General features: G+C 53.9%; 1 protein-coding gene across 2 annotated transcripts in view; it reads right to left on the reverse strand.

The window, feature by feature from the left end:
- SORCS2 (sortilin related VPS10 domain containing receptor 2) overlaps positions 1–12,750 on the reverse strand; it is a 571,039-nt gene that overhangs the window by 54,497 nt on the left and 503,792 nt on the right. For both annotated transcript variants that reach the window (XM_064365545.1, XM_064365541.1), the window contains exons 9-10: positions 12,075–12,254; positions 6,321–6,467 (exon numbers count right to left, since the gene is read on the reverse strand). In XM_064365545.1, the coding sequence (XP_064221615.1) occupies positions 6,321–6,467; positions 12,075–12,254 (327 nt within the window). The remainder of the gene's footprint in view (positions 1–6,320; positions 6,468–12,074; positions 12,255–12,750) is intronic.

Genomic DNA, 12,750 nt, shown 5'->3' on the forward strand with positions numbered 1-12,750 from the left:
GATGGCAAATCTGCCCCTGTGGCTTTTTGGGAGAGAAGGCTGGGCCAGGAGTGCCTTGGAGGAATGCACGGAGGATGGGAAGCAGGTATGAGGCTGCCCTGTAGGTAAAGGGTGGGAAGGACAAGGGCTGCTTCAGCAGGTGCTGTGCTAATAGGTTTGGAAGCACCACTGAGGCACTTGGGAGGATCTGTTGGTTCCCTGGTCTGGGTTAGGGACCCCGCAGCATCTAGGTGCAGAGAGACATCCCAGGAGGATCCCTTGACTCCCTGGTCTAGATTACAGACCCATCATAGCACCTGGGTGTGGTGAGGCACCCAGGGTGATCCCTTGGTTCTCTGGTCTAGATTAGGGAGCCCTGCAACCTCTGGACATGGTACCTCTGCTCACAGATGCAGCTGCTGGGGCTTCTCCCACTGAGGGCTCTTGGGCATGGGTCCTGGCAGGTGGGTTCCCCAGCATGGCTCCCGTGTGCAGTGCTGGGCCATGGGATGGGATACCTGGAGGCTGCACAGCCCAAGGTCATACTCATTCATTCACCTACCCAGAACCTTTACTGGGAACCTCTTATGTGCCCACAGTATCCCTGGCATCAGCAGACAGATGGGGTCACCCCATAAGAACCTCCAACTTTGAGATACAGAGGGGTGGGTTAAGTGTGCAAGAGTTCCAGGGGGCTGGCTCTGGAGACCCCGTTTCTCCTGACCTCCCTCTGGCAGCCTGAAGCTACTGGTTCTCAGAGGTCTGGCAGGCCGAGCCTTCCTTGGTGACATAGGTGCGCCAACACAGAGCCCACTGAACCAGCAGATGCCAAAAGGGTTTGAGGGGTAATGACTCTGGGCTCAGCCTTCCTGATTTCCCCAATTCTGGGAGCTCCACAGGGTGAAGCGAGGCAGGGTAGTCCTCAGGCCGGTCACAGAAAGGCCGGGGCTTGACTCCTCATACCTCCTCTAAATGGCAGTGTGGCCCTAGGAAAAATGCTTAGCCTCTCTGTGCCTTTCTTTCTTCTCTGTGAGATGGGGCAGTCAGCTCTGCTTCTCAGGATTATTGGATTAATATGGCACAGCTCTTGGGTCCAGCCCTTCCCCAGGGCAAGGTACTGCCCAACTGTTTACTTATAAGAATGGTAAACATTGTATTTCCCGCCTTAAAATTATTTCTTTTTCTGTTAAAAATCTCCAGCTTAGAAATACCCTAGCACTGGGTACCCAGAGATCCAGATTGTCACTCAGGAAGCATGACTAATTTTCTGGGCAGCCTTGGGCCTCAGTTTCCTCATCTGTAAAATGGAGCCAGTGACAGCGAGGCCTGCTGACCCGCTCTGCGGGGGTCATTCCAGAATCCCACTGTCACTGCGGTATCGTGTCATCCACTGAAATCCACGTCAGAGATGTCCTCTCTCTTCATCTCCCATCTTCATGACACTTTCTTTGAGCCCATGAACCGCTTTCATTTTACGCAGGTGACCCTAAGTTAAAAGTTGAACCGTTCAGGAAACTGGATATTGACTTGGATGAGATGCGACCAGGTGGTGGCCGAGGTATTGACTTGGATGAGATGCGAACAGGTGGTGGCCGCGGTCGGCAGGCAGCCTGTATTTGTCTGCTCTGGGGGTTCACAGACGGACTGGTTGTACTGTATGCTGTATGATTCACCCATGAGCAGTGTCTGGAGCAGGGAATCTATAGAGCCAGCAATAGACGGGTGGTTTCCAGGGGCTGGAGGCTGATGGGGGACAGGGAGGTGACAGCTAAGGCACTGGGGCTTCTTTTTTGGGTGGTGAAAACGTCCTAAAATGGACAGTGGTGATGGCTGCACAACTCTGTGAATATACTAAAAACCACTGAGCTGTGCACTTGAAAGGTGAACTGTATGGTACGTGAGTGAGATCTCAACAAAGCTATCAGAAACCAAGAGAAAGAGAGAAAGGTTGCAAACTCAGCTGAAAGGCGGCCCCGTGTCCATTGCAGAGGCACATCCTGAAGAAGACTGAGGGACTGAGACCTTTCCCAGGGGAACCCGGAAGCCCTGAGCTGAAGCCCGTAGGGCCCCAGCTGGCAGGAGCCTGGGCTCGGTGTCACCCCCAGAGAGCCATCGAAGGGTTCCAGAAACACCTGGATTGAACAGTGACAAATGGGCCCACTGAAAACCTGTGGGATAAGACATTGCCCACTGCAATAGAGTCTTCTGACTTCTTACCATGGAAAAGGAGGCCTGTGAGTTAATAGACTTGCTGGCACCTTTCAGTCCTATCCTCCTGTTCCCCAGATCACTCAGGCAGAAAGACAGAGGCGGCTTGCTGGGGAGGGAGGCTGCTGTGATCTTGGTAGGCAGGGTGGTGCTTCCGTGCTGCAGAAGGCAGCTCTAATGAGAAGGCGCTCAGCAGGGGTGTGGCATGGGAGTCCTCACAGCAGCATGTCTGGCAGAGGCCGCCATGGCTCGGCCATGCTTTGCTGCCCTAGGTTTCCCGGAAGGCTAGGTGGAGCCTGGAGGGGCCAGAGCTCATGGGCTGGTCTCCGTCGACCTCTCCCATTCCCCCGATGAGTTGGGCACATCTGGTCACTTGCTGTGTGCTCAGTGGGCAGAGGTGAATTAGAGGGTGCTGCTTCACAAACCCCACCCTTCTCCCCACCCCTCGCCACTGGTAGCCTCTCCTGGTTGCCTGGCACTCAGGCCAGAGAAGTGGAACCCTCCTCAGGGTTCCCTGTGGGGTGGTCAGTTATGCCCCACGGGCCCTGGTGACCACAGGCAGCACTGTGGCCCCCTTTGCATTTGCCTCAGGGCCTACTGGCAGCCAGCTGTCTCCCCGTGCTCCTGGGGCAGCTGCAGGCGCCGGGCTGGTGTCTGACACTTGCACTCCCACGAGAGCCTGGGCCACCAGGTGAAAGGAAGGGCAATGCCGGCAGGCCTGGAGGGGCCTGTCCACAGGGCACTCAGATGCCTGGGGCTGCTGATGCGCACTGGCCTGCCACCTGTGCACGTGGTCAGAGACAGGGCTTCCTCCAAGGCCAGCCAGGATGAGGACAGGGGACCCCCGGGGGAGGCTGTGGCCCTAGGAGTCAGTGCAGAATGCTCCAGTGTTGACCGAGGTGGGCCTGGGTTCCTGCAAGGCTGGAGGCAGAGGCCAAACTGGGGGCTTATGCTGTCCCAGGACTCCCTCTTGTCTGCCCGTTCAGCACATAGGGGCCAGAGGGTGCTCTAAAGAAGTGTCTAGAAAATCATCAAAGTCTACGAGATGGACCAGGGCTGGAAGCTGCAGCACCAACCACCTGGACGCCTGGTGCTTGTCGCAGCCTCACACCTCAGAAGAGTGACTACGGGCTGTCCGCTGAATGAGATTTATGCTGAATTCAAGATGTAAACAGACTCAAAACCATCTTCCAATGAAGCTGGGTCATCCTAAAACAGATCTGATCATGCCACTCCTGTTACTAAATAAAGCCATCCCTTTATTTCCCCATTGCTGGAAGGAGGTATCCCCAGACAGGGAGCTGGTCAGGTGGCATGGGCAAAGATTCGTGACCCGGAGTTAAGAGAGAAACAGAGGGCTGAAAAATCATGTACGTGTGGGATCTCAGTGATGACTTCGTGACATGTATGTAAGCAAATAGATTGCAAAGAACAAAAATACTCAATTATTGTTTTTCTGGATGGAGTGATCCTAGTTGTATCTTATTTCCCTTTTCTGTATCTTCTAAGCATTCTGCAATAATCAGGCATCACTTTTATGAGCAATACGCCCTCAGGTACAGTCTGCCCGTTCATTGAGAGGCTGTGTGGCAGCAGGAGCAGCACAGTCAGGAGGTCCTGTGAGTGGCCCAGCTTGTCCTGCCCCTGCCCTTTTGTCCTTGGAGATGCCATGGCCACACACACAGGATAGGCCGGGCCTTCTGAGCCTGTGCACCACCTGGTTCCCTGCTAGCCACACCAGAGTGAGGCTGTGATTCGATGTCTGCTGTGCCCACGTGGGCTCCATGCACTTGGTTCTGCATTCCCTCCAAGCCCAGTCGGGTTACCACATGCCGGCCTGGGGCCCGCACGCTCACCAGTTTGCTCCTATTTCATTATTTTAAGGCCAGGACATAAATCTCACTGAGGTTATCTCCTCACTGAGTTGCATAATCACAGACAAGAATCTATTCTTAGCAAAAACTTGCTTTGACAGATTAATATGGCTTAACTTTGCCGATGATGATACAAAAATTAGCCCTTTCATAGCAATTCTGTTCTGGGAAGCATTTTTACAAAGGGCAGGTAATTAATTCTCCACACAGGTCGACAGGTGTTATCAGCAGGAGGGGGCTTGAATAGAGGCGGGCAGTGGGACCCTGAGAGGTGAGTGCTCGTGAATCAGAGCTCAAGCCTCAGCTTAGAGCAAGGGGCCACCCTGGAGGCCACAGAGTCCTGCCCTGGCTCTGGGGTCAGGCTCTCTGGGTGCTCTCCTCTTAGTACCATGGCCCCCATGGGCCAACACTGGGGCCGGTGGGTGTTGGGGAGAGGGGGCTCACCATTTTCTGAGCCCTGCCGTGTGGCAGGTGGAATCCCAAGGAGACAGAGAATGTCTTCTGTTTTGTTGGTTTAGCTTGCTCTGCACCTGCAGAACAGTGTGTGGCACATAGCAAGTGCTCATGTAGATTTGCTGAATATAACCCTGTCAAACAGGTACTTTTGCTCCTTCTATTTTACACATGAGGAAACTGAGGCAGAGTGATGAGTAGGTTCAGGTGTCCCCAGTGTGCAGTCTCTAAGAGGGTTTATGGGTGACAGTGGGAAACAGACAGAGAAGCAATTATGCCCAGTGAAGGCTCCTCAGTGGAGGGAACATTTGGGTAGGGTTTTCAGGTGTCAATAGGAGTTTGCTGGATGAGGAAAAGGGAAAGGGCATTGCAGGCCTTGGGCATAGCTTGGAAAGAGAGAGCTTGGAAGGCAAGGGAAGCTCTCTCTTTGCTGTTTGGAAGGCTCTTCCTTGCTGTTTGCTCTGTGCCAGGCATAGGCTGGTCTCTGTATTCTTTCATCTCATCCTCACTCCAATGCCACAGGGATGTTTATTATCTTCTTCCCTTTTCAACAGAGGCTGAGAGGCACTGGTTGACTTAGCCAAGATCACACAGCCAGTCAGGGAGCTAAGACTGCAGCTCTGTGCAGCTCCAAGACTAGACCCTCCTCCCACCCTGAGTTGCTCAACACCCAGGAAGGGTCAGGGATGCTGGTGGTGGTGATCTCCCTGTGGTATGCAAGGACAGAGGCCCCAGGAGAGTCCAGGTCTCACAGGGGTGTTGGAAGGGGGTGGGACACCCAATCAGACTCTCTTGACCCATTCAGCCTCTTCTTCTCTTGCACCTACTGGTCCCTGGCAGCTGAGTGCTCACCTGAGCCAGGAGCCCTACTTACAGCTCTGCCTCTCCTTCCTCACCAGCATGGGCCTGTGCACCACCTGGTTCCCTGCTAGCCACACCAGAGCTGGCAAGAGTCCCAGCTACTTTGAGAGATCCCTCCCTACTCTAGGCAACCAAGGACTCAGGCAGTCTACACTTCAATTCATGTAGAAAGGTGCCCCTGGGATAGTGGGAGCAGCTTTGAAGCTCGTGATGTCTGATCTCTGGCCCAACCCCATCACTTACTGACAGTGTGATGGTTCACTGCCTTCCGTGGCAGATTAGAAGCAAATGTCTGCTCTCCAGCCCTCACTCCCATGGGCAGAGTATACTTCCCAGATCCTTGATATTGACCAGTAAGATTTAGCAGATGTACCATAAGTAGGCTTGAAATGTACTTGCCTGTTTCTGTTTACCCTCTTGAACTTCTGGTATCACCATGAGAATTAAGCTGGTTGCAGGAGAAGGATGCAAGATGGGCAGAGCAGAGACCAGTCTAAATCAGTCTATTCCCTGACATATGAGCAAGCCCAGCCAAGATCAGCAGAGCCACCCAGCTAAGCCCAGCCAAGATCAGCAGAGCCACCCAGCTAAGCCCAGCCAAGATCAGCAGAGCCGCCCAGCTGAGCCCAGCCAAGGTCAGCAGAGCCGCCCAGCTGAGCCCACCTGTAGATCTGGAGAATAAATGATTGTTGTTTTGGTGTGGTTTACTGCACAGCAATTCTGTGTCAAAAACTAACTGATACACTTCCTTCTCTGACCTCTAATTAACTTTTCTGTAAAATAAGGAGTTTCATTTGATCCTTTCCATCATGTCCATCAGAAATAGGTGGTTCATGTGTTTCAGATGGTCCTTCTCAGACATCACCACCTCTGACCTTCTTGATTACTGAAGTCATATCTTGTGTCCACCCATGAAAGGTGTGTGATGTGAGCAGAGGTACTTACAGGCTTGCAGTTGGTTGGTTTTCCATTCATGTCCACGCTGGGTGGCCTCAGGTAATCCCAGTCGCGGCCCTTGTTGTAGGTTATAAGCGTCATCACTTTCCCATCAATTTTTTGGTTTGCCAGGAAGACTCCTTTCACCCCTCTGACCTGGGACAAAAATACGAAAAGGACTATAACCTTATGCTGGAGCACTCTGATGACCAAATGTCCACCATGCTCCATGAACCTTGCTAAGTATTCTGCACATGTAGCCTTATTTCACAGTCACAATGACCAGCAGCCGAGGCACATTCTAGAGGTAAGTGAGGTTTAGAGGGGCCAGGGATCCAAGACTCTGGCCCCAGCTTTAGTGGGAAGCTAGTTTCATCTAGCTCCAAAGCCTGAATGATCTTCATGGTGCTGAGCTGGTCTCCTAGGTCCAGACACCAACCATCAGATGGCAAGTGGGATTCTGGACACCTGAACTGCCTGTCCCTCAGAGTCACCTCATTCTTGCCTCAGAGGTCCTGATGCAGAGCTCAGACCCCCCCCCAACACCTCTAGTTTCTATTGGACCACATATCCTGGACCAATAGAATTGCCTCTGGGGACTCCCCAGCTCAATTCCCATACAAAAATGCCAAGGAATGAAGACAGGAGGGTCCATGCTTCCCCTAGAACACCCAGGACAGGGCTCACTTGCCTTCATTGCTCAGGGCTAACCTATTCCCTTTCTCAAGGTTTCCTAAAAGGCCCATGGCAGTGACCCAAACATATCTAAGAGTGGCTACTAAGTTGACCTACGAGCAACGTGCAATTATTGGCAACTTCATATAGTTCAACCAAGTGGTTCACCCACAGAGGGTCTTCCTGCAAGTTCCTTATTTCATGAAGGGTTTTGACTCATATTTATCAAGACCCACTAGTGTGGTGTGAAGAGGCATGAGAATGCCAACCACTTGTCCAGGCCTCCTGTGTGCCAGGCCAGAAGCTGTTTCTGCACCTGTATATGCAGCCTGCACCATGGGAAACTGAGGCTCAGAGGGGGTGCAACCTTCCCAAAGGCCCACAGCCAAAGATTATAGTTAGGATAGTAATGCCATACAGTTATTAAGTGCTTCTATGTTCGAGACATGAGCTTAGTATGTGTCCTTTCACTGAATTCTCACAACTCCAGCAGGTCCTCACGTGGAGAAGAACAGCAGCCATGATGATAAAACCAGTGGACTGGGGTCTGAGCTTCCTATGGCTGCTATCACAGACAGTCAAAAACCCAGTGGCTTCAGACAACACACATGCAATCTCCTACAGCTCTGGAGGGCAGAAGCCTGGCAGGTGGCTACAGTCAAGCGTCAGTAGCATCACACTCCTTTATGGAGGCTCCAGGGGAATGTTCCTTTCCTTGCCTTTTCCAGCTTCTAGAGGCATCAGCATTCCTTGGCTCATGGCCCCTTCCTTCATCTTCAAAGCCAGCAACACTGCATCTCTCTGACTGTGTTTCCACCATCACTTCTCTGACTTTCTCTCCTGCTTCCCTCTTCCAATATTAAGGACCTGTGTGCTGACTCTGGGCCCATCCAGATAACCCAGGTCATCTTCCCGTCTGCTGATGAGCAGCCTTAATTCCATCTGCAACTGCACTCCTCCTCTGCCACATAAGGTAACATACATGCAGGTTCTGGGGCTCGGGATGTGGCCATCTTTGAGGGAGGCACTATTCTCTCCAGCACAGTCCCTCCTCTGACCCCCAAGGACACACATCAGTCTTCAAGCAGCATACATTCACCCTATCAAGGTTTCCAAAGTTCTCATCTCATTACAGCATTAATTCACCGTCAAAAGTCTCATCTAAATGTCACCAGATCAAAATTTCCAAATCTTATGTAAGTCAACTAAACCAGATGTGGGTGAGCTCTGGGTAAAATCCACCTGTGGAGCTGGGAGACTAGCAAACAAGTTAACTGTTTCAACGTGCAAGGTTGGGGGAGGCACAGAGTGGTAGTTACACATCTTTTGCCTCCCACTGACGGCTGTGGCTTGTTTAGGTTACCCTTGGAGTTGGCTCTCAGAGACTCAGGGCTGCCTTCATTGGATGTGGGAGTTGGGGGGTTGGGCAGGCTCTTTTCCCTGGGACCCACCAGGTCTTATCAACACAGACAGGCAGTTTTAGGAGCCAAGTGGCTCACACTGTAAGCATCCTCCCAGCATTTCCAGGGAGTGCCATACACATGGGAAATCCACGCACAGAGCGTTCAGCCGCCTGTGTTATCTGCATAGGGTGCTGTGGTCTAGTGGGTAGTCCTCCTCTCTGCAGAGGAAGCTTCAGCAATGGTCCTGCTGGGCTGACAGTCTCAGGGGCTGGGAGGAGCCAGCTCCTTCTTGCCCATTGGCATCACTCCGTCACCTGTGCAATCGACTCGATGGCTGCAGATGGGGCCCCTGCCCCAGAGTCCAGCTTCTTTGTGAGATGTGGTACCAAGTGCAGGCCCTGCAGAAACCCAGGACTCCATGAAAATGCTCAGCAATAAATAACGTGGATCCAGATACTGGCCGAGGCCCCCGGGTGGGTCTGGCTGGCTGAGCATCAGTTTGGAATCTTGGTGTGGTTCTGCATAATTGCCCATATCACAGCTGTATTCATTCCTGCATCTGTTAGAAAAAGTCCCACAAGTTGTGTGACTTCAAACAACTTGTGGGACTTTTCAGTCATTCTCTTGGAGGCCAGAGGCCAAAATAAAGGCATGGGTGGGCTGCGCTCCCTCTGCAGGTTCCAGGGAAGGATCCTTCCTGCCCCTTCCAGCTCCACGCCTCCAGCCCTCCCTGGCCTGTGGCCTCAGTCTCTGCCTCTGTCTCCACGGCGTCTGTCTGTGTGTCTGTGGCTCCTCTCCCGGCTCTGATAAGGACACTTGTGATTACATTTACAGCCTCCTCTGGATAATTCAAGATAATCTCTGCTTCAGTCTGTCACTTCATTATGCTGCAAACATCCCTTTTCAAATAAGGTCACGTGGCAGGACCTGGGTATGAGGATGTGGCCACTATTTCGATGCCTATTTTGGGGCCACCATTGAGCCCACTATGATGCCTGTGGCCAGGACTCCTTGGGGGCAGGGGACAGGGCTATGTCCCCTAAGTCCCCATTCATAACCCAAGCTCCAGCACAAGAAGAATCCAGGAAAGGTTTGCTGTCTCACCTGGAATCCGGGATGTGCTCTGCAGGGGGAGAGACCCCCGCAGCCTTCCGAGGCAGTAGCTGGCTGTGTGGCCTGCACCAACCTTTTTTCCTGGATTTGTGCTGGGTGCACAACAGCCATGACAGCAGCAGTACTGGCCATGTGCAGCAAGACTCAGGGGCCAGTCCCCTGTGAATTATCCCCGATCCCAGACAGGGCAAGTGTGGGGAAAACAAAGTGAGTGCCCATTGGAACCAGGTGCTGCTCTGCCTGTTTAATGGGAATGGCAGCCTTAACCCTCACAGCAGCCCTGTGAGGAAGGCACTACTACCATCCCTGTTGCACATGGGGAAGCAGAGTGGTTAAGAAACCCACCTCCGGCCACACAGCAAATACATACAAGTTCATGGGCCTGCACCCCGGGCAGCCAGGCTCCAGAGCTGTGCTCATAACCACCAGCTGTGCCCATGTTTGATGGTTTTCAGAGAAGGGACATCCCTTGGGAGGGCACCCAGCTGTGGATGGTGGGTGCCGCCTTTGGACCGGCCACTGTGAACCTCCTTTGGCTCCTCTCTTCCTCTCACCTTGAGGCCTCTGTGTGTGCCTCTGAGCTCCTTCCTCACCTGGCTAACTCCTACTCAGCCTCCTCCAGGAAGCGCTCCCTGACTCCTGCCCCAGGCTGGCCAACTGCCCCTGTGCTGTGTCCCCAGGCTCCGGCACGCTCAGTCAGAACCCCGGCTAGGAGGCGTCTTCCTGCTTAATGAGGGGTGGTGGTGCATGTCGTATCCAGCCTGTGTCCTGAGGGCAGGGCCCAGAGCATGGCATGCAGTGGTGTGGGCATCACAGATGCCTGTGGACAGGACAGCCGTGGAGCCCACCCCACCCTGTTCTTGGCACCTTTCCCATCCCATCATCACCTGCTCACTGCCTTCCAGAGCCAGGTCTGGGCCAGACTCAGTCCCCTCCTAGAGGCTCATGGGGCGGGGTCTTGGGGACACCAGGGGGTGGGGTGGGCGTTGCCTAGCAGGTGGAGGAGGCCGCTGCGGGGGGCTCTTGGCAGTGAGGCTGCCTCCGCGTCATCCGCTGGAGAGGTAAATCTTGACAAATGGGTTATCACTGAAAACACGTGATTCTATTCGTGACTGTCCCCGGGACTGCAGTTCTGCTGCTGCTGGTGAGGGAGAATGAATGCTGGGCCTGGCGCCTCCCACCCACAAACCCGTCAACGCCACTGTCTGCCCAGGTCTACTGGTCACCCACAGAACACTCTCCCAGCATACGTCATGGGCCACTTGGGGGTGTCCCCACAGGCAAGAGGAGGGAACTTGGAGGAGAATGACTGAGAGGGGTCCTAAGAGGAGGGTGGCAGGCTCAGAGCAGACAGGCCTGGGCCAGTCCTGGTTTTCCTGCTTACGTCTGGGTCCGCCTGGGCAGGTCGTTTGCCTCTCTGAGCCTCAGTTTTCTGACCTGTACATGGGCCGAGTGACCCCGCTCGCTGGCCATGGCATTTCAGGAACAAAGGAGAGGGCCTGAGCAGCCTGGCTGGGGCAGGGCTGCTGCAGGAATCCAGGTGGAAATGGAGCCATGGCAGTGCGATGCCATGTTTTTGGCCCCTGTATTCTAATAATGTACAGCAGAAATTGGACAGGCTCATTCTTATATTAAAACAAAAGATTTCCTATATTACAATGTATTTATATTTGCATACTGAAGAGGTAAAGTGTCTAAGTGGCTATTTTACAGTCCTAATAAAATGTACAAAAACAAACAGAAGTACCGAGAATGCCGTTCGGGGGCCTTTATGGCGACGTAAGAACGGGCTTGGACTTGGTCTGTGAATCCAGAATCCAGAGGTGCGGGTAGCACTATGGATCAGGGTTAGCCTCAGGTGGCCAAAAACACAGCTTCAGTTTCTCCCCAACTCTTAGTGTTAAGAGTGGCAGGGGTGGGTGTTCTCTGGGGTCAGTGGAGGCTCAGGCGAGAGGCTGAGGGAGGACCTGGGAGGGCAGCGAGGGAGGTTCCCATCAGATTTCAGATGGCAACCCAGGAGGGGGAGCAGTGCTGCACATGTGGTGAGTGGTGTGGCAGGAGGGAGGGTGGAGGGCTGGGTTCCAGGGAGACAGAATAAGAGAGAGACAGACACAGTGGGAGGGAGGCAGACTTCAGACACACAGAGGGGGAGGATGGAGGAGACAAAGAGGCTGGGGTGGAGAGAGAGAGAAATGGGGCATTCAGAGAATCTCACAGAGCCTGAGTGTCCTCAGGGGTGACCCCAGCCCAGGACGTGTGATGAGGGCTTGTGAGGGGTTGACAGGGAACACTCTGGCTGGACCCAGGTCAGTCAGATGTTCTTCCCTCAAAGAATTCCATTCTTCTCATGACAAAAACTTGCCCTCAGTGATCACTGTATTTTGAATTTCCTCACGAAGGAAATTTTCTTCCTCTGAAAGTACCTACATAACAGCTTCTTGGCCTGCAAAGCCTAAAGGATGTGGCTCTTTACAGAAGGTGTGTGCAGACCTGAGACAGCGTTAGAGACAGGCCAGAGGGGAGGGGAAGAAGGAGGTGGGGGGAGAGGACGGGGGGCCAGGGGCAGACCCACCTCCAGGATGTCGATGAGCACGCTCTCCTCCGCCTGCCTCGAGCTGCGCACGTCCTCCAGCGCCAGCGCATAGTGCACGCCCCGCGGATCCGACTGGTACAGGTTGTAGGTGTCCACCTGGTACCACTCCTGCACCGCCACGAACACCTGACTCTCGTCCGTGCTGATGATCTGCAGATCCTGCAGGGACGTGCGGGGAGCACAGGGTCAGAGCCGGGCTGGGGGCTGCGAGAGGGAGTGGGAAGCTGGGTGCACAGGCCGTGAGGGTGGGGAAGGGCTCGGCTCTCTTGGAGCCAGACTGGCCTAGATGTGCCTCCTGTCTCGGCTGCTCTGGGCTCTGTGGCTTTGGACGAGACCCCTCACCTTCCTGAGCCTCCATTTTCCCATCCCTAAAATGGGGATGGCGTTGGGTTGCCTCCAAGCCGGGTTATGGGAGGGTGGCCTGGGGATACCTCCTCCTCCTCCTGGTCCCACATCAGGCTGTCTGTCAATCCATCCAACACGGGGAGGAGGAGTTCTTCCTCCATGCACCCCCAGATGGTTAGTGATTCCAGGGGTGAGGGCTGGAGCTCCTCCCCTTCCTCCTATCCTCAGAAACAGGTGAGGGCTGGAGCTCCTCCCCCTCCTCCTATCTGCAGAAACAGGTGAGTCTCTGTCCCTCCTTTATTCAACACAC

The sequence above is a fragment of the Aotus nancymaae genome, unplaced genomic scaffold, assembly GCF_030222135.1.
Source record: "Aotus nancymaae isolate 86718 unplaced genomic scaffold, 86718_ANA_hifiasm-v0.15.2.pri h1tg000006l, whole genome shotgun sequence".
Taxonomy (NCBI): Eukaryota; Metazoa; Chordata; class Mammalia; order Primates; family Aotidae; genus Aotus; species Aotus nancymaae.